The following is a 27370-nucleotide window of genomic DNA, read 5'->3' as shown; positions in this document are numbered from 1 at the left end:
GAGGTTGTTATTATTATTTCACCGTGGGGCCTGGATAAGAATCAAATTTTTGCAGATGTTTTCTGATGACCAGTTTTGTTTTTAAACGGGGGTGTGAATAGTTGCCGAATAGTAGCTGTCGAATAACGGACAAACGATTCATTAATAAAGAGTATTCCTAGTAAATCAACATGATTTGTAAAAACAAAAAAGCACAAATATAAAATGTTGCTGAAACATTGCATTGTGGGACAGATGTGTTCTTCAAGGGAGACCTGGGGGGCGGGGGAGGGGGGTGATTGTGCACAGGTGAGAAACCGAAATAAATGAAACAATTTGTTCTTTGTACAACACGAGAAGTAACAAACATTCAAAATCGCACATTGCGTGCGCAAGGGAACGCAGCAACAACACGGCATGGAACACGTGACAAGCAAATGTCCGGAGGATTACCCGCCCACACACGATAACACGCGCCAACACGCACCCACACGCGCCAACATGCGATAACACGCGCCAACACGCGCCAACACGCGCCAACACGCGATAACACGTGCCAACACGCGCCAACACGCGCCAACACGCGCCAACACGCGCCAACACGCGCCAACACGCGCCAACACGCGCCAACACGCGCCCACACGCGCCAACACGCGCCAACACACGCCAACACACGCGCGCGCTCGCACAAAATGTGAATTGCCATCGAGGGACGTTTCATGGCTGGGTCGAAGTCGGTCGCGTGCCAAGAAAAACTAGCCCCTGGGGCGGCCCTCTTTAGTGCTTGCAAGGGGACCGTCGGCTCATCTCGTCGGGGCGATCTCCTCTCTCTCGTGCGCCTGTAGAAGTCTCTCGTCCGTCGTACCTTCGCCGCACGGGCGGCGATGATTCACCCGGCGGAGGTGGCCATCGCCCTTCCCTAACCGTCGTTGCATCGAGCAGCCCTGAAATGCAATGCAACCGTTTCAGAAATTGAAGACGAAATGAATTAACTTTTTTTTTACTGAAACGAAAAAACTCAGGATTTAATTTTTTTGTGTTTTGCGCTCCGGGCCATTATTATTTCACGTTAATCGTTTTTTCTCCCCCACCACCACCACCCACCACCACCACCCACCAGCACCACCACCACCCACCAGCACCACCACCAGCACCACTACCACCCTTCCCTCTCTTTCGAAATTCCACGCAAGGGCGTTATTAGCCGCGCGAGGGACGAAGCCGTTTGTGAGATTATTATCGCCAATGTTGCACACAATGCCACCATTATTACACGGGGCCTCTCGCAAGGTCACGATTTGAAAAGGAATTACTGACGCTTAAGCGTAACCATTTCTTCACATCTCTCGTCCATAATTCATTGAAAACGTAACCCGTCGGCTGGATTTCGCGTTTAAAAAAAATACATATACGGGGTTTTAAGTGGCGATATGTCGAGCCGCCAAGGCGTATCGATTGCCCGATCGGACGTCATCGTCCGTTCGCCCCAAATCTACGACTGTCACCCGATTCTCACGCTTGCCCCCCCCCCCCCCCCCGTGTGAGGCCACGTTCACTCTAAGCCGGCTCGCAGCCTGCGACTTGTCAAACTCTTATCGCTTCGTCCGTTGAGTTTTAGTTTTCGTTTTTTAAAGCGGAAAGAGGTATGAAGGAGCAGCCCTGAAACTGCTCGCTCACGTCAGCTGCTGGCGGTACGGAGGGACCAGCGCTTAAGAGAACCCCCACCTCCCCCCCACGCTGACCAGACGGTTTGGAAGAGGACGTGGGAGTTCTCACACTTTACTCCCACCACGTGCCTCCTGCCGTACCCCCGGCTCCCCAGCCAAAGTCGGCGCAGCAAATTGTGGACCGCTATCGTCTGTCCCCGGGATAGAGTGTTGCCCCCTTGCACACGTGATCCGCTCCTGGGTCTCCCCCACGTCGACTCGGCCTCAGACGGGTACCCGGTGCGGTGCGTGAACATCGCCATCTCGGTGAGACGAAGGTGGCCGTGCCGGCCTTCATCGGCGCCGCTCGCTAATGGCGACCTTTGTCTTTGTGTGCCACACAGGGCTGGCAACGATGGCCGACCGCCACCCGGCGCGGGTTTTCCCGCGCCTGCTGCGTGAGTACGGAGGAGGCGGCCGCGACGGCGGTGACGGCAAGGAGGAGGCCGGCGCTGCGAGACCGCCGCGGCCACCGCAAGGCCGTGTCAAGCTGGGAGAGGCCCTGGTACGAGCGACCCGCGCCCTCGGTGAGTTCAAAGGCCGCCCCCGGCCACGTCCGCCGCTTCCGAGTGGTCGGCGATGTCGGCTGTGTGTGTGTGTTGAACTTCTTTCGCACCCTACGTAGCCAACCATGGCAAATCGGAGGTGCGGGGGAAGGACAACAAACTGTGGGTCTCTGTGTGAGTCTGTGCCTCTGTGTGAGTCTATGGGTCTCTGTGTGAGTCTATGGGTCTCTGTGTGTGTATGTGTGTCTCTGTGTGAGTCTATGGGTCTCTGTGTGAGTCTATGTGTCTCTGTGTGAGTCTATGGGTCTCTGTGTGAGTCTATGTGTCTCTGTGTGAGTCTATGGGTCTCTGTGTGAGTCTATGTGTCTCTGTGTGAGTCTATGGGTCTCTGTGTGAGACTATGGGTCTCTGTGTGAGTCTATGGGCCTCTGTGTGAGTCTATGGGCCTCTGTGTGAGTCTATGGGTCTCTGTGAGAGTCTGTGTTTCTGTGTGAGTCTATGAGTCTCTGTGTGAGTCTATGGGTCTCTGTGTGAGACTATGGGTCTCTGTGTGAGTCTATGGGTCTCTGTGTGAGTCTATGGGCCTCTGTGTGAGTCTATGGGCCTCTGTGTGAGTCTATGGGTCTCTGTGAGAGTCTGTTTCTGTGTGAGTCTATGAGACTCTGTGTGAGTCTATGGGTCTCTGTGTGAGACTATGGGTCTCTGTGTGAGTCTATGGGTCTCTGTGTGAGTCTATGGGCCTCTGTGTGAGTCTATGGGCCTCTGTGTGAGTCTATGGGTCTCTGTGAGAGTCTGTGTTTCTGTGTGAGTCTATGAGACTCTGTGTGAGTCTATGGGTCTCTGTGTGAGACTATGGGTCTCTGTGTGAGTCTATGGGTCTCTGTGTGAGTCTTTCCCACCGTACAGAGCCAACCGTGCTAATCCGAGGTGCGGGAGTGCGGCATTGCCGGTGATGTCGGCGACGGTGAATGTGGAGGCACGGCGCGTTTAAATCTCGGAAGGCAACGCTCGTTAGACATTTAACAGAAAAAAATAATAGATGGCGACACCGAAGAGGTGTGAGCAACGATAACAGTTGGCTGGGCCTGGTTCATTTCAAATCGCTGTCTCGACTCTTCAAACCGCGGTCTATTGCCGTAATTATTTTACCAGAATATTATTGAAATCCTTCAGAGGACGTGACGAAAAAATAACAACAGGTTATGCTGACATTTTATTAGGAAACACAAAAAGGTAGATTTACTGTTCGCCCTGCGATCACGGGGGGGGGGAGGGTCGTGAGCGTGACGGGGCTGCCTCTTGTTTTCCCCTTGCAGACCAGCGACGGCCTCTCTTACCGTATACGTACACATATATCGTTACATTTGTACATTTTTAAAGCGGCGATGTTTGAGAGCGCCTGTTTGACTGCGAGCGGCTCGCCGCGGCCACGCTACCCGCTGGGTTATTTTTTTTCTTCCCCAGACTAACTCCACATCCCTTCAAAAACTACTGATGCGGTGGTTAAAAAAATAATATATATCTGGCGCGGATTTCGTTTTCATGAACCCGGAGCGTTTTTCCATCTCGCCCACCACAACACCGCACCCCCCCCCCCCCGCCCCACCCCTTCCCTGTTCATTGCTGTGTTAACTTTTGTTTTGAATCTATATAAATGATATAATATAAGCGCATTAAAACAACATTAAAGTCAAGGTCGGGGCGGGCGGGAAGGCGGGCGGGTGGGCGGGCGGGCGGGTGGGTGATGGAATATTAAGAAATAAATGCGAAACGTTTGATCGGCACAACCTCCTGGGCGCCGCTACACATCCTGGCAAGGAAACGGGGCCGAGTTTATATGGCTCCAGAGCGGAACGCGCAGTCACGCTAACAAACAGCGGCACCAACAAAACACAAACGGCGCTGTAAATTGTAGCAGTGGCAACGGCACATCTGAGTTATTTCTTTAACCCAGTTTGTTTTCTGTGTTACTTTAAGAGCCTGGAAGTGGCCCAGTCAGTGTGGCAGCTGTGCCTCACCCCCCCCCCATGCCACCCCACCCCCTCCCCCCCAATAGACCACGAGACCTGACCATATATTGCTCTGAGGAAGGGTCATTGCCTGAAACGTCGCCTGTTTACAGATCCGGTGAGCTCCTCACACAATCACCTCCGGTTAATCCTACGATCTAAGACTCTAAAACTGTAAACTGTTTTTTTATTCTTTGTTTTTTTCGGTAAAGTCACGTAGAAAAAAAATGGCATGCGACTTTTCGATTGCAACACAAGCAATCATCATCAGGTACAAATGAAAGAGAAAACGAACCTAGTAAACTTAGAAATATAATGCAATACAACACAGAGAGTCTAACATAACAGTCAACACCCTACCTCGTTGATTGACGTTCTTCAAAAGATTGCTAAATTTGAGAGAGAGACAAAACACACACGGAGACACACAAGCAGAGAGAGATAACACAGAGACACACAGAGAGAGACACAGAGAGAGAGACACAGAGACACACACAGATAGACACACAAGCAGAGAGACATAACACAGAGACACACAGAGACACACACAGACAGACGCACAAGCAGAAAGAGATAACACACAGACACACAGAGACACACAGAGAGACACAGAGACACACACAAGCAGAGAGATAACACAGAGACACACAGAGAGAGACACAACATAGACGCACAGACAGACACACATGCAGAGAGAGATAACACAGAGACAACAACAACAACAACCGCCATTCGCCACTAAGTGGCGGTGACGTCACCACGACGCTTGTGCCAGGCCATGTGCACCTTGAGGCCACGTGAAGTGTCGAACGCCCGCGGGCAGGAGGTCACGGGGCAGACCCAGGTGCCACGGGTCGACTGACTGAGATGACTGGCTGATGCACCACCTGTGCCCCCTACTGTGCCAACCTGCTGTGCTTTAGCCACCCGGCGCTCCGCTCGTTGTTGTGAGCGTCGCTCCTCCGCCCTCCGTTGTTGTTGGAGGGCGACTGCCTCTAATTGCCCAGTAGCGTCCTTCACGAGCTCCTCCACAGAGGCCGATCTTGACACCGCTGGTACCAGTCATCGGCAAGTCCACTCAACTCCACTTCCTCTTGTACCACATCACTCCATCTCTTCTCTAGCCCGTGCCGCGCCCGTTTAGCCACCTCGATCCGGCCGAACAAAAGCTGTTTCGGCATGCGATGGCTGGGCATGCGGGCTACATGACCCAGCCAATGCAGCCTTGCCTGCCGGAGAAGCTCACTGATTGGACCGTGCCCAGATCTTTCAAGGATTTGTGAGCTCCTCACACAATCCGGCCCGGTTAAACCCAGGATGGATCGTAGGCAGGCCAGCCTAAATGTTTCTAACCGGCGAAGATGTTCCATTAGGGGGGTCCACGTTTCGCAAGCGTAGAGAAGGGAGGCAATGACCGTGGCCGAGAAGACCTGAAGCTTAGTGTGGAGCGACAGACCAGGTAGCTTCCACACAGCGTTACGCAACCGATGAAAAGATATTGCCGCTTGACTGATTCGGAGTGAGACCTCTGCTGTTAAACTGGAGCTGGTCATAAGCACACTGCCCAGGTATGGGAAATTCTCCACTCTCTCCACAACTGCCCCATCACCGATTGGGAGTTGTGGGGGTGGAGTGTCCGATGGTACAAAATACCCAGGCAGGTGCTTAGTTTTGGTGGGGCTAATGGTAAGGCCCCATCTCTTAGTAGCACGCTCCAGTCTCAGCAGCAGCGTCTCCAACTCCTCCTCTGAATGAGCAGCTATTACCAAATCATCGGCATACATAACGTGGTTGAGCAATAGGGAGCCATCCCTTGACCGCACCCGGGCATCGATCAGCCTCCAATTATATCTGTACCATATGGAGATTCCCCCGATACAGCTATTGAAGGCTTCACGAACTACGTGGTCAAAATAGATGTTAAATAATGTGGGAGCCAGTGGACATCCCTGTCGCACCCCAAGGTGTACAGGGAATGGCTCTGACTCCCGGCCACGTAGTTTTACCCGGGCCCGCTCACCATCATGAAGGTCCTTAATGATCGTGAGCAGAGGGTCAGGTACTCCAAAAGCACGAAGAACAACCCAGAGCCCAGGCCTACTGATGGCATCATAGGCCTTGACCAGGTCAATAAAGCAGAGATGTAGGTCTTGCTGGAATTCCCTACACCTCTGCTGTAGCAGATGGACAGAAAATATGGCATCTGTGCAGGACCGCCCTTTTCTGAAACCGCATTGGGGCTCCGCAAGCCTCTCCTCAGCGTGCCTGGCAAGGCGATGTTGAATATTCCTTGCCAGGACCTCTCCCGGCACACTGAGGAGTGAGATGCCCCTGTAGTTGTTACAGTCTGTGCGGTCCCCCTTCTTAAAGAGGGGGACCACCAGGGCATCCTTCCAATCCTGCGGAACCCGTCCAGTGGTCCAGACTGTTGTTATGATGTCATATAGGGCAGTCTGTGCACAAACGCCACCCTCCCTCAGCATTTCGCTTGGGAGATCATCTCTGCCTCGTGCCTTTCCTGGTCTCAGACTCCGGATCGCCTTCAGGACTTCCTCAACAGATGGCACCTCAGCCAGCCACTCACAGGGGGTGACTTCTTCCAATATTTGAGGCACCGCAGCCTCAGCAGGGTCATCCTCACTTTGTGCCACGATGTTTTCCTGGCTGAGGGATTTTCCCTCTCCCAGGACCTCACAGAAATGCTCAGCAAATCTGCAAACCTGTTCCTGGGGGTCGGAGATTGGATCACCGTTTTTTCCCCTAATGATGGTAATAGGTGTGGCGCTGCAGGTTACTTTTTTGATGGAGTTAAATAGAAATTTGTGATCACGGGCCACTGAGGCAGACTCCATCTCCTCAGCAACCTGCGACCACCACCCATCCTTGCAGCGCCTCACGGCTCTCCGAACCTCCGAGCGAAGGCTGCGGTATGCCTCCTCATTCTCTGACGTGGGATTCTGTAGCCGATGACCGTAGGCCTGTCGCTTTTTCTCAACCATCCTGAACACCTCTTCTGTCAGCCAGGGTCTCTGGGGAGGTCTGGACCGCGTACCCAAAGCAGCCATTGCAGCTGCATGAGTCACAGTCCTAAACCTCGCCCATTTACCCTCGACATCAGGAGGAGTCGGGGATGATGCCAATCCCAGCCGCAAGCGATGATGAAATTCTTGCTAGCAACTTTCATCAGATAACTGAGACCAGGCCACTTTACGTTGGAATGGGGTCCTGGGTGTACACCCACCACCAGAGTGGAAGAATGGCAGGCGCATCTTACAGATGACTAGTCGATGGTCAGAGGGCAGATCAGCTCCACGGTAGGTACTGGTATCAAGGACATGGGCTCGCATCTGCTGGTCCGTCACTATGTAGTCCAGCAGATGTTCTTGCTTGGACCCGGCATGCATCCATGATGTTGTGTGGATGCGCCGATGCCGGAACAGCGTGTTGGTAATTACAAGCCCATGGGCTGCACAAAAATCTAGCAGCCTCCTACTGTTATTATTGAGCTGATCTGGCCCATGCCCTCCAATCACTCCAGATCAGGTGCCAGCATCATGACCAACTCGGGCATTGAAGTCACCCAACATGATGACTCTATCCCGAGGGGCCACTTTAGCCAGCACCTGTGACAGGAGGTCATAGAAGGCATCTGATTCATCGGCTTTGCCTGCATCCCTCCACAGATGTTCGTCTTCGGTGGGGGCATAAGTAACCACGACCACCACTCCTCGCCTCCGGTTGATGGGAAGGCGAGCCCAAAGTAGCCTGGGGCTTACAGCTTCCCACACCTCACCGCCACGCTCCCACGTCCCCTTCATTCTTTTGTTCAAAATAAGAGCCACACCCTGTTGTTTGGCAGTCTGCTGCAGAGACACACAGAGAGAGACACACAACATAGACACACAGACAAACACACAAGCAGAGAGAGATAACACAGAGACACACAGAGAGAGACACAACATAGACACACAGACAGACATACACGCAGAGAGAGATAACACAGAGACACACAGAGACAGACACACAACATAGACACACACGCAGAGAGAGAGACAACACAGAGACACGCAGAGAGAGACACACAACATAGACACACAGACAGACACACACGCAGAGAGAGACAACACAGAGACACACAGTGAGAGACACAACATAGACACACGTACACACAAGTAGAGATAACACAGAGACATACAGAGAGAGACACACAACATAGACACACAAGCAGAGAGAGACAACACAGACACACACAGAGAGAGACACACAACATAGACACACAGACAAGCAGAGAGTGACAACACAGAGACACACACAGAGAGACACACAACATAGACACACACAAGCAGAGAGAGACACACACAGAGACATACAGAGAGAGACGCAACATAGACACACAGACAGACACATGCAGAGAGATAACACAGAGACACAGAGAGAGACACACAACATAGACACACAGACAGACACACATGCAAAGAGAGATAACACAGAGACACACAGAGAGAGACACACAACAGACACACAGACAGACACACAAGCAGAGAGAGACACACAGAGACATACAGAGAGAGACACACAACATAGACACACAAGCAGAGAGATAACACAGAGACACACAGAGAGAGACACAACATAGGCACACAAAGAAACAACGCTTCTGTGTCGAGGCCTTAAATAGAGAGAGAGGGGGGCAGAGAGAGAGAGGGGGGAGGGGTAGAGAAATTCGAATGTCAATGAGATATTTAGAGTTTTCCGTGACTGCAGGAAATAATAGAGCAACAACACCAGGACACACGGAGAGAGAGAGAAAACACACTTTATCAAACAAACTTAATAAAATTTGGAAATGTAATGCAATGCAACAGAGTCAGTCAACACACAATTAACGAATAGCCTGGTTGACTACGTTCTTCCAAAGATTGCCGAATTAGAAGTTCAGTGTGAATTTTGAGAGAGAGACAAGACACTGACACGGAGACACCAAGAGAGACACAAGCAGAGAAAGATAACACAGAGACACACAGAGAGAGAGAGAGAAAATAAACGTAAAACCTCCCCGTAGAGGTGGTTAATTGTTACCAGACAAAGCCCACTGAGCTACGTAGCTCTTTCTCAGAAGCGACCTGGCCCTCACAAACGACAGCTCAACAGAGTTGTCTCATCACATGGCAGTTGACAGCAGCCAAATGCGTTGGTTCTAAATGTGGAGGGGATGAACCGGAGGACCCGGAGAGAAATCCACGTGACCACAGGGCAAGAGGGACACGCAGACTCGAAATATACAGCAGCAGCAGGCGTCAGAGTTGGGATCAAATCTCCAACGTCCTGCGTACCAGGCGAGACAGTTAACATCTCCTAGCCACCGTGGTGATGATGAGAGACACGCAGACTCCAAATATACAGCGGGCGTCAGGGTCGGGATCGAACTCACGACCCCCTGCACACCAGGCGACGTAGTTAACATCTCCTAGCCACCATGGTGATGATGAGAGACACGCAGACTCCAAATATACAGCGGGCGTCTGGGTCGGGATCGAACCCACGACCTCCTGCACACCAGGCGAGGTAGTTAACATCTCCTAGCCACCGTGGTGATGATGATGAGAGACACGCAGACTCCAAATATACAGCAGCAGGCGTCAGGGGCGGGTTCGAACCCACAACCTCCTGCACACCAGGCGAGGTAGTTAACATCTCCTAGCCACCGATGGCTGGCTAGGTGGATCCCACACACGGCCCCAAATCCCTGTGTGATCCACCAACCCCTCCTGTTATCGATTGAAGGCGCCGCTTCAATTGTCTCGGTGCCGCCCGAGGTATGCGTAGCATCGGGAGCGGGGGAGAAGGGGGGCATTCCGAATTTCTGACGTGGCCAATAATGGTGAAATCAATTTTAACGAGTGAGGCATCGTATCGAGTAAGTTCGCTCTTATTTGCCGTTTCGGCCACCTTGGGCGCTCTGTCTCGTGGGGCGGCCAGCCCACGAGGTCGTGAGTTCAATTCCTGGCCCAGCCACGCTGGGCCCAGTTTGTTACTATCAGCTAGGTCTGGTCGCGCGCACCTGTGATGGAGCGCTTCGGAGGCGAGGGGTTGGGGCATCGCGTAGGGATTTGGGGCCTGCCTTAGGATCCACATCCCAGGTTTAGGCGGACGTGGTCGTGCGAGGAGGCGTAGGGATTCCCCTGTCGCCTGCCCCTGGTCGAGCGCTTTGGAGGCGAGGGGTTGGTGACCCCTCCCAATCCCAACACAGCCGCCACCAGGAGATGGCGGTGCAGCGACTGGATTGAATCCATCCGTGCGGCGCTCTGAATGCTATTCCCTCCTCGCTATAAGCGTGGGATTTGCTGCGGGAACTTTAGGTTTTCTACCCTCCCACGCACGAAGGAAAAAGCTCGGCAAATAGAATTGGCCGAACATCCCAACGTTCGGTACCGGTCCTGCTAAAGGGGCATCATCATAATCAATCATGTCTCTGGGGGGGTGGGTAAAACGAGCGCCGTCTGTTGCCTTGACGAGCGGTTTGAGGCTGGCAGCGCACTCGCTCCATGACAGCCTCCGCCACGGTGGCTTGGGGCCAATGCAGAACCTCGTTAAAGCAAGAAAGGAAATAATTACGCAGCGCACGCTCATAATTGTGTGTGTGTGTGCGGAGTGGATTGGAGTGGTTAGGGCAGCGCGGGGAGCGACGGTGCAGCGGTTAGCGCTACGCTGCGCTGCGAACCCGGCAACCCGATTTCGATTCCCGCTCACGGCCAAACACCGGTGACGATTATCTGAACCGGTCCTGGGCCTCCCCTAGGTCGACTCAGCCTCAAATGAGTACCTGGTGCGCTGTGTAAACATAGCCACTGGGGAGACAAAGGCGGCCGGGCGTGGGGCTGGCCACCCACTCCCCCTCGTGTGCCGTGCCGGCCTTCATAGGTGCTGCTCACTAACGGCGCTTGCCCAAACAGTCCGTTAAGGCTTTGTTTTGGTGAGGGCAGTGACGATTATCTGAGCCGGTGTTGGGCACTCCCCTAGGTCGACTCGGCCTCAAACGGGCACCCGTCATGGCGCCGGTCACACCACCACCTCGTCTGCCACGCCGGCGAGCAGCACTTGTCTCGGCAGCCTACGTAGGCTACACGGGGACCTTTGCCTTTTGTGTGTGCGACACAGACAAAGATCCCCCGTATATCCTTTCACGGACTGTTGGTGGGACAAGTGCTGTTAGCGAGCAGCACCTATGAAGGCCGACACTGTGGCACACGAGAGGGTCGGGTGACCAGCGTCACGCCCGGCGGCCTCTGTCTCCCCAGAGCTGATATTCACACGCCGCACCGGGTGCTCGTTTAAGGCTGAGTCGACCTAGGGGAGGCCCAGGACCGGTTTCAGATAATCGTCACTGATATTGGTCGTGAGCGGGAATTGGACTCGGGTCGCCGGGTTCGTAGCGCAGCGTAGCGCTAACCGCTGCACCGCCGCTCCCCACTTGTAACGCACACAACTACAGCGCCATAACAGTGCTCTGCTGTCTGTGTTCAAATCTGGGTCATTTCCAGTGCTTGATTTATTCCGCCCACCCCCCCCCCCCCCCCTTGTCTATGACTGCTTGTCAAGCCCGTTGCTATATAAAGCAAAGTGTGTAATTATATATAGAAAGATCGTAGACCTCATTACGCTTCTCAAACTTCAGGACTTAACAGTGCTAAGTCGACAACGTTGCCGGTTCAATTTGCCGATCGCGATTCCAGTTTTTTTTTTGGCCAAAATCCATTCGGCTCGGTTAAAAAAAAAAAAAGGGGGAGGTGGGGGTTGGGGGGTAACCCTCAAGGTCGCCGGCGCTGGCGTCTGCGTTGCGATGCCGTTGCAGAACAAATAACTAAATAAACAAAACCTTCATTAAGTTGGCTGTCGTGCTCGCCGCTCGGAAAATTAACAGCGTCCCGTATTGAAAGTCGCGTGTGAACGCCGCCTCCCAGTCCCGTCTCCATCCCACCACCGCCGCCCGCTCAACTCGCGGACGTCATCGCAGAGCCGCTGCCCAGGCTCGGGGGGGGGGGGGCGCCCCCCCTGTCCTCGCGTGGACTCCCAACAACGGGCCCAAGGTCAAGGGTCACGCGGCCGTTTCCCTTCCAAGCGAGCAAAACAAAACAAAAAACGGGTTGCTCGTTTCACGCGCTCGCGTCCGTTGCGTTCCACTCGGCGGTGGCTTGGGCTGAACCTTCACCCAGCAGTGGATAGGTCACGGGGCTCGACGGTGATAGCTGATGATGGTGGCGATTCCAGGCGTGCGGTCTTTGCGAGCGACGCATCGTCGTGGCGCGTTGCCCTCGGCAGGTGACGCCCGCGGAGCGTCAGAATCTAGGCTGGAGGAGTCCGACCGGGCTATGAAGTTGTCTCCCTTTTTGCACAGATGCTTCCTGGAGCCTCTGGTCCACGTTAGCGAGACACTGGGGCACGCACGGCAGCAACACTGCACGGAGCGTTGAAGGAAACCGGTGTGTGTGTGTGTGCGTGTATAGTAGGCAACGAATCAAGCGTGGTTCTTCTTCATAGCGCGTGAACATGAAAAAGGGCCATTGCCCGAAACGCCACCTATCATATAATGTTTTCCCTTTGAAGGCCACAGTGTTGTTATTATAAATTGTGCTTGTGCACCAATGCCAACGCAGCAGCAGCATCGCCAAATAATCTACGTGAAGTGGAATAACATTTGGCCGCCAAAGTGTGTTCATGGCGCGACAACCGAACGGAGAGTGTTAGAAAGAAAATAACAAAAAAGCACGACGTTTCGGCCACAACGCAAGTGGCCTTCATCAGGTGAAGGGACTGGACTGTCCAGAGGACAGCGTTGGAGTGAAGACAGCAAGCCCAGGTCGCGTCCTTTAAGCTGTGTGGGAGGAAACAAAAAAAACGCCTTGACAAAGGAATTAGCATAAAATGATGTACTGGACCGGCACGGTGGGGGGGGGGGAGTTTATTTTTACCTACGTGACTTTACCGAATAGAACCAAAGAGTATGGATCCTTGCAGTCACAAAAGCTTCAAATCTAGAAAAGGAGAGTGTTAGCCCTCGGACAAGACATTCACCCGAATTAGGTGACAAACCACATTTATTGCAACGGGATTTAGTTTCCTGGAAGGTCGATCAAAGTTGTGGGCACTGCGGGGGCGGGATGTTATCTCCCTCGCCTGGTACGCAGGAGGTCGTGGGTTCGATCCCGACCCTGTACACTTGGGAGTTTGCGCGTCCTCCCGGTGGTCACGTGGATTTGTCTCCGGGCCCTCGCGTTTTTCCCTCCACGTTCATAACCGACATCACGCGTCTGGAGTATCTGGCCGCTGTAACGTTTCCACGTGACGATGATGACTAAGCCACTTCGCCGAGCGATCGGTTGCTATGGCCGGGTCGCGTGTTATGAAGAGCTACATTGCTCGGTGAGGCCTCACCTGGTAAGATGAAAAAGTTTGTAAGTTCATTCGCAAACTGGTGAGAACCCCAAGACACAAGGGACAGAGCTGACCTGCGTCCAGAGGGCACGCGACCGCTCGGCTGACACCATCGGTCCCACGGCACTTGAGGAACCCCGTTTTTAACTGTGGGCGCCCTCCAACCTACACCTGGGATTCAAACCCAGGCTTCTCAGCTGCGCTGGCTCATTCCTCTGAACATTTGCGCTCGCTCCACCCTGAGCCACCCGGAGCCTCCTCCTACGAAAAATTAAATTCAATCGCGCTCGCTCGGGCGTTAACCATGAAGTCGAGGACCCCCCCCCCCCTCTCTCTTCACGTCTCCCTCCCTCGCTCTCCCTCTCCCGTCGCCTCTCCATCGCCGCACGACATTCTAATTGAATTTTCCGTACAGCGTTAACGATTTGTAAGTGCGCGGGCGACAGGGGCGGCGTCGCCGTGCTGTTGAGGTCAAAAATCGAATTTGCGATTGCGTGAGATTCTGCCAGGATGGGGGGGGGTCGGGGGGGGGGGTGCCCTGGGCACTTCACGCTACGCACGGCAGGAACTTGCACTAATTGCTTTTTTTGCAAAAGGCACCGTGGCCGTGATCGTAATTTGCATTGAGAGGTGTTTTCTGAAATTCTGTCGCCTTTGCGTCGGACTTTCGTCCCAGGCCTCATTAGGAACAAGAATTTCAATTTCCGCCCCGGGATTTTTTTTCAGAACGCGAAAGTTCCATGGGTGAAGTAATTTAATAATTGTTATTTTTTTTTTTGCTCGCGATTAACGAAACGGTATTACAAATAAAAACACACCCCGCTCAAAGTGTATTAATGGTATCGGAACGGCTTACAGGCAAATGCAAACATTGAATTTGTTCTGCAAGTATGCGTGTTGAACTTCTTTCGTGCCGTACGTTGCCAACCGTGCTAATTGGAGATGCTGGGGAAGGACGACAAACAGAACACGAAAAGCAGCTCTAAAGGAATGAGTTTGTCAATCTAGAGTAGTGGTTCTTCTTAACCTGGGGTGCAGATGCCCTTTCTGGGGGTAGCGAGGCGTTGCCAGATTTTTTTTTAGAAGGTAAATCATCGAAAACGCAATTTAAGCACGGGCACGTTAAGTTACAACTTGACTTTGGTTCATCTAAACCCCACGTGGTTACTAACGTTGCATTCTTGAACGATTGAGAACCAAAGGGGTGCAAGGCTACAGTAAAGGTTAACAAGCGCTCATCTCGATGACTATTTGAAAGTGCATGGCTCTGGAAGGAAGATCGTTCCAGAAGCGCACCACTTGTCAAAAGCACGCCTGTGTCCCCCACAATCATCGAAGGAAAGGGGGAGGGCGGGAGGGAGGGAGAGAGGGCGGGAGGGCCGGAGGGCCGGAGGGAGGGCGGGAGGGCCGGAGGGAGGGAGGGCCGGAGGGAGGGATGGAGGGAGGGAGGGAGGGCGGGAGGGAGGGAGGGAGGGAGAGAGGGAGGGAGGGAGGGCGGGAGGGAGGGAGAGAGTGAGGGCGGGAGGGAGGGAGGGAGGGAGAGAGGGAGGGAGGGCGGGAGGGAGGGAGGGCGGGCAGGCGGGAGGGAGGGAGGGAGAGAGGGAGGGAGGGAGGTAGGGAGGGATGGAGGGAGGGATGGAGGGAGGGCCGGAGGGAGGGCCGGAGGGAGGGAGAGCCGGAGGGAGGGAGGGAGGGCGGGAGGGAGGGAGGGAGGGAGGGCGGGAGGGAGGGAGGGAGGGAGGGCGGGAGGGAGGGAGGGAGAGATGGAGGGCGGGAGGGAGGGCGGGCGGGAGGGAGGGAGGGAGGGAGAGAGGGAGGGAAGGAGAGCCGGAGGGAGGGAGGGCCGGAGGGAGGGAGGGAGGGCGGGAGGGAGGGAGGGAGGGAGGGAGGGAGGGAGGGGAGGGAGGGAGGGAGAGCCGGAGGGAGGGAGGGCCAGAGGGAGGGAGGGAGGGCGGGAGGGAGGGAGGGAGGGAGGGCGGGCGGGAGGGAGGGCGGGCGGGAGGGAGGGAGGGAGGGAGGGAGGGAGGGAGAGCCGGAGGGAGGGAGGGCCGGAGGGAGGGAGGGAGGGCGGGAGGGAGGGAGGGAGGGAGGGAGGGAGGGGAGGGAGGGCCGGAGGGAGGGAGGGCCGGAGGGAGGGATGGAGGGAGGGAGGGAGAGAGGGAGGGCGGGAGAGAGGGAGAGAGGGAGGGAGGGAGTGCGGGAGGGAGGGAGGGAGGGAGGGAGAGAGGGAGGGAGGGAGGGAGGGAGGGAGGGAGGGATGGAGGGAGGGAGGGATGGAGGGAGGGAGGGAGGGCGGGCGGGCGGGAGGGAGGGAGGGAGGGATGGAGGGAGGGAGGGATGGAGGGAGGGCCGGAGGGAGGGCCGGAGGGAGGGAGAGCCGGAGGGAGGGAGGGAGGGCGGGCGGGAGGGAGGGAGGGAGGGAGGGAGGGCGGGAGGGAGGGAGGGAGGGAGGGAGGGCCGGAGGGAGGGAGGGAGGGCGGGAGGGAGGGAGGGAGGGAGGGAGGGAGGGAGGGCGGGAGGGAGGGAGGGAGGGAGGGCGGGAGGGAGGGAGGGCGGGAGGGAGGGAGGGAGGGCGGGAGGGAGGGAGGGAGGGAGAGAGGGAGGGAGGGAGGGAGAGAGGGAGGGAGGGAGGGAGGGAGAGAGGGAGGGAGGGAGGGAGGGAGGGCGGGAGGGAGGGAGGGAGGGAGGGAGGGAGGGAGGGAGGGAGGGAGGGAGGGAGGGAGGGAGGGCCGGCACCCCTAGATTCTCTGGCTGCTTCCAACACGATCCGGCGGTCCCCGGGCCGATCCGGCAAAACCGGCAAAAGCCGCTCCAAATGCAGAGTCTTTGAGATTAGAGTGGTAAGTACGGTACAGTAACTTTTTTAAGGCGGGGGAATATTTATTTTCGTCCAATTGTATGTTTATTTATGCCAATTGCACATAGAAAACACGAAAAACATCTTCACAACACCTAAAGTATAATGTGCTGCAAGCATTTAAAAATAATGATTAGTTGCAGGAATCCATACTCTTTGTTTCTTTCGGTAAAGTCACGTAGGTAATGGTTAGTCGTGATTATGCGGCGTTTCTTCTCAATCTGGCGCCCCCCCCCCCGAAGCCGCCGGATAATCGATGATCTTTAGTGCCTACCATTAATGGAATTTTCTCTATCCGGACTAGTTAGTCTCATGGAGTCTGACGTTTCTCTTTCACGAGGGTCCCGCGCTGGGAAGCTTGGCCACGAATGTCCACGAGCGAGACTTCGTTTGTCCCTGCGCGGGAGGAATCCCGGGAGCCACGCGGAGAGGGGCCGATATCTGCACGACGCTGCGACGCGCCAAAGCTCCCTCTGGATTTGAGTGTCCGCTGCCAGTCGCCCGTCCAATTACCGGCCAGGCTCGGGGGGTCCCTGCTTGGCTTCGTGGTAACGGCAGCAGTCGCCCCCTCTGTAGGGGACTGACGAAGTGCCACAGTTGTGAGCCCCCCACGCCCCCCCCCCTCGTACGTGCGTCTGGTCCCGTTCAATCGGCCGCTTGTTTGAACCGGGGGGGGGGGGGCTGGAGGAGGGAGGGGGGCGGGGGAGTGGTGGGAGTGGCGGTGCTGACCTCCCGCGGAAAGCGGCGGGTCCCGGTAGAGCGTGAAGCAAACTCGCCGAACCTCCTCCGCGAGGTTAATTGCCGAGCTCGCGACGTTCCCACGTAACCTCTAAACCCACGGGCCCCCCTCGCCCCCACCCTCCTCGCTGCTCCCCCCCCCCCCCCAATTTCTATATTTTTGTTTCTAGTGGTAGTCATAATACGGCCGCATTCGTTCATGACTTGACAGCTTCATAAATTCGCCCGCGTCGGGCGAAGGGGGTGTACAAACGCGCATTTTAAACGTCAGACGCGAAAGTTAACATTGGTCATGGAAGCCGACTGCCGTGGGTTGAAGAGGGCGGTGTCAGGAGATAGCGACGGAAGCGACGACACTGACGCTGATGTGCGGGCGCAGTGAGAGCGGGTGAACTCCACAGACGACCGGAGCTGCGACAGTGTCTCTGTGTGAGTCTGTGGGTCTCTGTGTGAGTCTGTGGGTCTCTGTGTGAGTCTGTGGGTCTCTGTGTGAGTCTGTGTGTCTCTGTGTGAGTCTGTGGGTCTCTGTGTGAGTCTGTGGGTCTCTGTGTGAGTCTGTGGGTCTCTGTGTGAGTCTGTGGGTCTCTGTGTGAGTCTATGGGTCTCTGTGTGAGTCTGTGGGTCTCTGTGTGACTCTGTGGGTCTCTGTGTGAGTCTGTGGGTCTCTGTGTAAGTCTATGGGTCTCTGTGTGAGTCTGTGGTTCTCTGTGTGAGTCTGTGGGTCTCTGTGTGAGTCTGTGTTGCTCTGTGTGATGTGAGTCTCTGTGTGAGTGAGTCTATGGGTCTTTGTGTGAGCCTGTGGGTCTCTGTGTGAGTCTGTGGGTCTCTGTGTGAGTCTATGGGTCTCTTGTGTGAGTCTGTGGACCTCTGTGTGAGTCTGTGGGTCTCTGTGTGAGTCTGTGTTCCTCTGTGTGATGTGAGTCTCTGGGTCTCTGTGTGACTCTGTGGTTCTCTGTGTGAGTCTGTGTGAGTCTGTGGATCGCTGTGTGAGTCTATGGGTCTCTTGTGTGAGCCTGTGGGTCGCTGTGTGAGTCTGTGGATCGCTGTGTGAGTCTATGGGTTTCTGTGTGAGTCTATGTTCCTCTGTGTGAGTCTGTTGATTGCTGTGTGAGTCTATGGGTCTCTGTGTGAGTCTATGGGTCTCTGTGTGAGTCTGTGGGCCTCTGTGTGAGTCTGTGGGTCTCTGTCTGAGTCTATGGGTCTCTGTTTTAGTCTGTGGGTCGCTGTGTGAGTCTGTGGGTCTCTGTGTGAGTCAGTGGATCACTGTGTGAGTCTGTGGGACTCTGAGTCTGTGGGTCTCTGTGTGAGTCTGTGGGTCTCTGTGTAAGTCTGTGGGTCGCTGTGTGAGTCTGTGGGTCTCTGTGTAAGTCTGTGGGTCGCTGTGTGAGTCTGTGGGTCTCTGTGTGAGTCTGTGGGTCTCTGTGTGAGTCTGTGGGTCTCTGTGTGGGTCTGTGGGTCTCTGTGAGTCAGTGGATCACTGTGTGAGTCTGTGGGTCGCTGTTTGAGTCTATGGGCATTCGACTATGTAGGGAGTGAATCCCATACGACCGGAGCGGTGACAGAGAAGTGACTTTAACCTCGTTTTGTTCGAGAGCTTCTGGGCTCGACGAGGTAGGTGGGGTCGTAGGAGGAGGGGGTGGAGGAGGAGGGGGTGGAGGAGGAGGGATTGGAGGAGGAGGGGTTGGAGGAGGTGGAGGAGGTGGCTGGTGGCTGACCGGAGTCTGTGGGACGGGCCGTACGGTGGTACGGACCGCCGCCAACTTCACAAACCCACGCTGACCGCTGTAACGAGGCACGGCCAAAACAACCGCCCGTGGCGAACAACAGAGTCCACAACGAGGCCGCGATTGATCATTATTATTATTATTATTGTTGCGGTATTATTTGTCTGACGACAAAACGACTCCGCGAGCCCGCGGTGGGCCCTGCGTGCGCGACAGAAGGGCCGCCCTGAGCGGTTCTCCTGGCAGTGGCCGAGACTGCCACGGTCACGGGGCGCCGGTCGTCGTCGGTTCGATTTGCGAGTCGCAAAGCGACGTCAGCTTTGACTCTTCTTCAAGTTTCACGTCGCCGGAATTTGGAGCCACTCGAACTTTTTGCCGGGAGTGGAGGCCATTTGGTGGTGGCAAGGGCAGCAGCGGCCGCTGCTGCCCTTGCCACGCGGGGAAGCGCGCACGTGCGCTGCCTGCGTTTGGCCCCGGGTGCCCCAGTCTCTTGTGATTCTATTGTACGCGCGAGCGGGCGGGCGTGCGTGCGTGCCGCCTTATTGGCGGGCGCGGTTTAACGCCGGTTGGCGTGAGGCCTGACCTGAGCCGGAGTCGACCCTCGTTAGGATAAACAGCGGGGAAGCTGTTGGTGGGGGCACCGCCGGGTGGGGGCGGAGGAGGGGGGGGGGGGGTGTTCGTTGAGTGGCGGCAGGAGGCAGAGGTGGACGACCGCGTGGCCACGTGGCGGAGGAGACTCGTTTGGGTTTTACAATAATTTTTTTCTTCCGCGCAAATTTCACCAATCAGCCGCACCGTGCCACCACCCCCCCCCCCACCACCCCGCCCCCTCCACTCTGCCTCCCCCCCCCCCCCACCGACAACAAGGGGTCGGTCCTTGAGAGACGGCGAAATTGCACCCGCCGCTGCTGTCACCTGTCACGTGGCATTTTCATAGAGAAGCTGAGCAGAAACACGGGGGGAAGGGTTTGGTCCGCACACCACTCTACCGCCTTGACCCAGCCCGGAGGGTCAAAGCAAAGCCGGAGAGGCGCGACGGGCCCCCCAATCCCCCCCCCCCCCCCACCGCGTGCGCCAGGCTGCGGAGACGTTCCGTTCACCCTGCCGTCCCCCGGCTTTGCCAAAGGGCGCGAGGGTCCAGCCCGGGACAAAGGAGACGTCCGCGACCTTGCCGTACCGTCGCAAGGTCTTAAGCGAGACGATTATAAGCAGTGCGCCGTCTTATTATCGCGAATTACCGTTGCCCGTTCTTTACTCTCTCCGGAACGTGGGAACGCCGAGAGCCCACGTCGGCACGTCGGCAATTCAGCCGAGTGCCTCGACTCTTCGCCAATTGGCGTTCTCACGTTGTGCGCCGCTGGGCGGCGGGGGGGGAGGGGGGGGTGACCCATCCTCGCGAGATCCCCTGACTGGATATCGAAACCTCAGCGTCGCGCTGAAATATTTTGCCATTCCTGCGCACGACAGCGAGTCGAGGACGAGGTGTGACTGCGAATTAACGATTGTCGTAAGGGCGGCAATAATTGAGCACGCCGCTGCCAGCGCACTTTTTGGACGAAGGCCGCCCCGCACAGTGTGAGCCCTGGGGTTTTGCTCGACCATACTTCACCACGCTGGTCAGGTTGGGTTGCTGAAGGGGGTTGAGGTGGGGGGGGAGAGTGGCTTGGCGCTCCGCCGCGCTGGGAAACCCGGCGGCCCGAGTTCGATTCCCGCTCCCGGCGCCAACACCGGTGACGATTATCTGAACCGGTCCTGGGGCCTCCTCCCCTAGGTGGCCTCTCATGAGTACCCGGTGCGGTGTGCAGTCAACATCGCCACCAGGGAGACAAAGGCGGCCGGGCGTGGTGCTGGCCACGCACCGCCTCGTGTGTGCCGTGCCGGCCTTCACAGGTGCTGCTCGCTAACAGCACTTGCCCCTACAGTCTGTTAAGGCTATACGGAGGGGTGGGGGATCTTTGTCTTTATGGGCGCCAGGGTGGCGCGATGTTATCTACCTCACTTGGTACACAGGAGGTCGTCGGTTCGATTCCCATCCTTGACGCCTGCTGCTGTACATTTGTAGTTTGCGTGTCTCTCTTTCTGCCTGGGGTCGCGTGGATTTTTCTCCTGGTCCTCCGGTATATCCCCTCCACACTTAGACTCGACGTCACGCGTTCAGACACTTTGGCTGCTGTACATATCCACACGATGAGCCCAGTTTCGATGAGCGGCTCAGTGGGGCCTTAACTGATCAAATAAAACAGTTTAGAAATAAAAATAGTTTGGAGAGTGGGTGTTAGTTAGTCAGGGTTGTTAGGGTCAGTGGGAGTGCAAAGTCCTTATGGCCGGTCAAGTTCAAAGTTCAAGTTGTGTTTTGTTTAGCCAGATGAGAACTCGTGGGAGACCAGCGTGGAGTCATTTGCGAGCGCGACCCGGGTCACCGACATGTCGGAAGCAAAACGAATAAAGCACAGCAACGCGTGGCAAAGTGAAATAAGAGCGTGACAACCGGCGGCGTCCCGTGAGTAAATCGGCGTCAGAATAATGAATGCCCCTGTCCAGCGCAAGTTGGCTTGGGCAAAGTTATTCGTAGGGCGATCGTAGTGCAAATGAAAAATAAAAATAACATTGAAATAATTCCAGAGGGTGACTTTTAGTAGTAACATGTAAAGGAAGAAGGTCGTAATGTACGGCGAATCGTCAGCCAATTTAAGAGTTGGGCAAGTGCTGGTGTCTGGTCGGCTAGTTTGTAACAGGCTAGTAAGAAGTGGGCAAGCACTGGTGAGTAGTTGAATAATGTTACGTCGGTTAGAGGGTAGTTTCCGCTACTAGTGGATTGTCAGCCAGTTGGCTTTAACAATAATGGACCCACTGTCCTTGACACCTGATTGGGCTGCTCCAGAGCGCGCCTCCTCTATGGCCTTGTCTCGCCGGTGTTAGACCAGAGGAACGCCTGAAGGCGAACCGCACAAAGACATTATAACCGCGCGAGCGTGCAAAACTTGATGCCTTGTGATCGGCGTGTATTTGGTGTTTGAACGTCTTCCCTTCCCAAGCTCCCTCTCCAAAGCTCTGTGGTCCTCTCTATATCTTAAAGGTTGTTATCGTCCAGTTAACGAGTGCTTACACGTGGGAGGAAACCGGAGCACCCGGTGAAAGCCCCACACGTGCGAGGGGGAAACGCTCGATCCATTTGTTCAGATAGAATATGTGCAGTCCCCACTATTGCTGTACCGCCTTCGCCTAGCAAGCCAGGGTACGGCGACTCTTTGACGCCCACGGGAAAGGAGTTTCACAACATCTGTATGTGTGCGTGGTGATCCCACCCAACCCTCGCTGCTGCCACCACAGTGCTGGAGGATTACAGGCGGCCACGTGCAACGTAGCCACCATGGCCCGGCTTGTGACGATCCCAACCAGGGCCATGAGAATGAGAATATTTCTAGACATATATACTGGGAGGAATCCGATGAGCTATGAAGCTCTTTTTTCACAGATGTCCAGTCGGGGCACGGGGTCAGAACATTACAACAACACCATACAAGAACACGATGTGTGTGCAAAGTAGAGGGAAGGTCAACTAATCACAATTAAAAACATAAATACAAATTTAACTTAACTATAATTTTTTTTATCTTACCAGTTAAAGCCCACTGAGATGTCGAGCTTATTTTTCAGAAGCGACCTGCCCATCACAAATGATGGCTCAGCGAAGTGGCTTGTCGTCGTGTGGACATTTACAGCAGCAAAAATATCTCAATAATCTTAAACCCGTGTTTTGTTGAACGTGACGACTCCGGAGAGTGACTGCACACGCTCAACAAAAGACCCAACGTAAAATTTGGTTCCATATATCATTTGGCTAAATCGCAGCTCTTGAGACTAAAAAAAGAAGTATCGTTTCAACCATTGGGCTGGTAACAGAATGCTGCCCTCTGTTGCTGTTACGCATCAGGGTCTGCTCGCAAGACGCGGGGCACTGGGATGTAGCTCTGTGATGTCCGCTTCCTTGCGCAAGGGGTCGTCACGCTGCTCTGCTGGAGGCGCCGAGCGAATTGTTCGTCCAGTGACACCGATAGAACAGTCGGGATGAAATCGAGGGCAGTTTTATATTCATATACACACACAAGAGGGCCAGAGGCCTAATAAGTGCAACGTTCGGCATATACGGCGATACATTTAGAATGGATTATAAGATGTAGTCATGACCGTGTAAAGTTTAACGACATTGTCTTGCGTTTCATAAATATTTGTTAATGGGGGATTTTTTTTGTGGTAATTTTTTTTTTAAACATCTCCAAATCAGATAGATGCAAGCGATCTTGTACATCTGTTTCCAGTTTCTCTGTCTCCTCTAGAGGGAGCAACAATAGTGATTAATGCCTCTTAGTGCTTACAGACACACGCAAACGCACACATGCACGCACACACACATGCACGCACGCACACGCACACACACACACGCACACACACGCACACACACATGAACATACACGCTCGAACACGCACACACACACACGCACACACACGCACGCACACATACACACACACCCGCACATACACACTCGCGCGCACGCGCACACGGCGTACAGAGGAGACAAGCACACGCTTAACTTCTAGTAACTTAACACTGAGTTTCACTTAACACTGAGTTTGACTTAACACTGAGTATCACTTAACACTGAGTATCACTTAACACTGAGTATCACTTAACACTGAGTTTCACTTAACACAGAGTTTCACTTAACACTGAGTTTCACTTAACACTTAGTATCACTCAACACTGAGTTTCACTTAACACTGAGTATCACTTAACACTGAGTATCACTTAACACTGAGTTTCACTTAACACAGAGTTTCACTTAACACTGAGTTTCACTTAACACTTAGTATCACTCAACACTGAGTGACACTTAACACTGAGTTTCACTTAACACTTAGTATCACTCAACACTGAGTGTCACTTAACACTGAGTTTCACTTAACACTGAGTATCACTTAACACTGAGTTTCACTTAACACTGAGTATCACTCAACACTGAGTATCACTCAACACTGAGTTTCACTTAACACTGAGTTTCACTTAACACTGAGTATCACTTAACACTGAGTTTCACTTAACACTGAGTTTCACTTAACACTGAGTATCACTCAACACTGAGTTTCACTTAACACTGAGTTTCACTTAACACTGAGTTTCACTTAACACTGAGTATCACTCAACACTGAGTTTCACTTAACAATGAGTTTCACTTAACACTGAGCATCACTTAACACTGAGTATCACTTAACACTGAGTATCACTTAACACTGAGTTTCACTTAACACTGAGTATCACTCAACACTGAGTATCACTCAACACTGAGTTTAACTTAACACTGAGTTTCACTTAACACTGAGTTTCACTTAACACTGAGTATCACTCAACACTGAGTTTCACTTAACACTGAGTTTCACTTAACACTGAGTATCACTTAACACTGAGTTTCACTTAACACTGAGTTTTACTTAACACTGAGTTTCACTCAACGCTAAGTTTAACTTCATAATGAGTATCACTTAACACTGAGTATCATTTACCACTGAGTTTCACTTAACACTGAGTATCACTCAACACTGAGTTTCACTTAACACTGAGTATCTCTTAATGCTGAGTTTCACTCAACGCTGAGTTTCACTCAACGCTGAGTATCACTTAATGCTGAGTTTCACTTAACACTGAGTTTCACTTTACAGAGTTTCCCTTAACACTGAGTATCACTTAACACTGAGTATCACTTAACACTGAGTTTCACTTTACAGAGTTTCACTTAACACAGAGTTTCCCTTAACACTGAGTTTCACTTAACACTGAGTATCACTTAACACTGAGTGTCACTTAACACTGAGTTTCACTCAACGCTGAGTTTCACTTAACAGAGTTTCACTTAACACAGAGTTTCACTTAACACTGCGTTTCACTTAACACTGAGTATCACTTCATGCTGAGTATCACTTAACGCTGTTTCACTTAACAATGAGTTTCACTCAACGCTGTTTCACTTAACACTGAGTTTCACTCAACGCTGAGTATCACTTAATGAGTGACTCAGAGCCATTGAGTGACTCAGAGCCGTGGCCATTGAGTGACTCAGAGCCATTGAGTGACTCAGAGGCCTGGCCATTGAGTGACTCAGAGCCATGGCCAATGAGTGACTCAGAGCCATGGCCATTGAGTTATGGCTGAGTCACCGTTCACCAGCCGTTGTTGAGCCATGGCTCAGACCAGAGCCAGTGCGGAGGCTGAGTCGTGACTAAGAACACGCACCTCAGTGTAACTTTACCCTGGTGTAGTAATAATAATAACAACTTTTATAACAATGGCACTGTTATAAGCCCTCGCGATTGCCAGACATTGCCCTAACTTCCCATCCTGGGTTCCTTGTCGCCTGTTTTAATTGTCCACGTCACTGCGTTTAATACATTTCCCAGGTTTTTAAATGGTCATTCACAATACTGTTCCATTGCCAGGCAGTTACCTTGATGGGCAATCGGGGGTCACTTTCTTGAAGCTGTTGAACCCGTTTTTAAGAAGGCGTCGTCGTCATCAGCTACGATCTATTCACTGACAAATTTCGCACCCCCATGCCATGGGGGTCATTCCACCATACTTCACCGTTCTGGTCGGCGTGGCTCGACGAAGGGATTTGAAATATTGGGGCGGGGGGGGGGCGCGCGGGTGTACGTGGGTTCGTGGCCCTGGAGTAAAATTCTGGAAGTTGCTGCTTTCAGAGGGCATTGCCGCTAACCGCTGCACCACCGTTCCACCCAATAAATGGCTTGGATTTTGTGGGGGGGTGGTAGGTGCAGAGCAGGGGGGTTGAGTGGTGGAGGGAGGGGGGGAAGACGAAGGGTGTTGAGGAAGGGCCTCGGTGAGCTTTGGGCTTTTGGCAACGGAGTTCCCGGCGCCCCCGTGTCTCTCCGCAGCAGCAGCAGCAGCAGCAGGAGCTGCTCCGCAACAAACAGCAGCCTTTCATTTCCAGCTGCTCCCCCCCCCCCCCCTGCCCCGCCTCCTCTCGTAAGCTCTCCCTGATTGCCTTCAATTCCCTTGCAAACAAAGAAGCGGGGGGGGGGGGGGGGGGTGGTGGACGCGGTGCGATTGCGGTGCAGTGAAGGCTGGATCGGATCATGTGCGGGGGGCGGGGGGGGGGGCGGTGGTGGGAGTGGCGGTGGCGGGGAAGAGTGAGTGTCATTGTTTTGGCTGGGATGCGTGTGCACGTGCGCGCCGTGCGGTGCCGTACGGCGTGCACGCAGCGCCACATGAAAGGTCGCGAGCGGCGAGTCTGTTCCCAATTAGCTGCGACCTGTCGCTCACGCGCTCGCTTCGGAACGGGGCAACGGAAAGCGGAGTCGGGTTTGTTTGGAGGGGAGTGGGGGCGGGTGGCCTTGGTTTTTAACGAGGTGGTGGTGGTGGGCGGGGGGTGGGGGGGGAGGCGAGAGGAGGAGAGGCTTTTTTGGCCTCGTCGCGTAGAATGGGCCGTGGAGCGGCGGCGGGTGGGGCGGGGGCGGTCGGTCGGTCGGTCGGATGAATCGTTTGTGGCGACGTGCGAACGCGACGCTCGCTCGATCGGGAGAGAGCGAGCGAGCGAGACGGGGGACGAAGCACAGGCGAGCGGTGCAGGCAGCAGCAGCAGCAGCGGCCAGGCAACGAGCCGGCCCCAAATCCCCCACGCACCCCCCCCCCCCCCCCGCCCGAGAGCTCTGCAGTCCCCTATATGCGAAGGCAGTCAAGTTAGCGGTGAGCGTTCATGCACGTCGGACGAAATCGGAGCGCCCGGAGAATACCCCACGCGTGCGAGGGGACGACACTCGATCCCACGCAGATGGAACTGGCGGAGTCCACAATGGTTGTACCGCCTTCTCCTGGCGAGCCACTGGGTACGGCGCCTCCTCAGTGCCCCGCGGGAAAGGAGTTGGAACGGATGGAGCTTAGTCCACACTTTGCCGTGTCGCCTACTCGTGGTGAGCCACGGGTACGGCACGTCCTCGACGCCCGTGGGGAGGGAGTTTTCGGCACATTTGTGCGGTGATCCACCTACCCACGCCGCTGGATCACAGGCTGCCACGTGCAGCAGCAGCAGCGTAGCCGCCGCCACCGCCGCCACCGCCGCCCGGCTAAGAAGATTTCCCCACTTTCACAGTACCGGCGGCACGGTGTCCGAGCTCCCCGGTACGCGGGGCGAAACGTCGGACATCGTGCCGAAAAACACGAAAACGTGGGCACCGTACGGCACAGGCTTGAGCCGCAGAGAGATGCGGAGAAGTCTATCAATTTTGGTCTTCCGTTTCACTCGGATGTTTTGCAGGCACGCTTGCGAAGATCGTAGATTGCCGCGCGATAACAGAGAGGCGATGACGGTTTGTTGAAATCGTTATGTTTTTGATTATGACTCTTTGAAAA

The 27370-nt window shown here is 54.5% G+C and overlaps 1 protein-coding gene across 4 annotated transcripts in view; it reads left to right on the top strand.

Annotated features, from left to right (window-relative positions):
- The window catches only part of TANGO6 (transport and golgi organization 6 homolog), a 235203-nt gene that overhangs the window by 139327 nt on the left and 68506 nt on the right, over positions 1 to 27370 (top strand). For all 4 annotated transcript variants that reach the window (XM_076053822.1, XM_076053821.1, XM_076053823.1 and 1 more), the window contains exon 18: positions 2030 to 2212. In XM_076053822.1, the coding sequence (XP_075909937.1) occupies positions 2030 to 2212 (183 nt within the window). The remainder of the gene's footprint in view (positions 1 to 2029; positions 2213 to 27370) is intronic.

This window comes from Petromyzon marinus, chromosome 63 (genome assembly GCF_048934315.1).
Source record: "Petromyzon marinus isolate PM22_M1 ecotype Great Lakes invasive population chromosome 63, UKy_Petmar_22M1.pri1.0, whole genome shotgun sequence".
NCBI classification, from domain to species: domain Eukaryota; kingdom Metazoa; phylum Chordata; class Hyperoartia; order Petromyzontiformes; family Petromyzontidae; genus Petromyzon; species Petromyzon marinus.
Note: the sequence above shows the minus strand (reverse complement) of the source record. Positions and strands in the feature narration are given on the sequence as shown.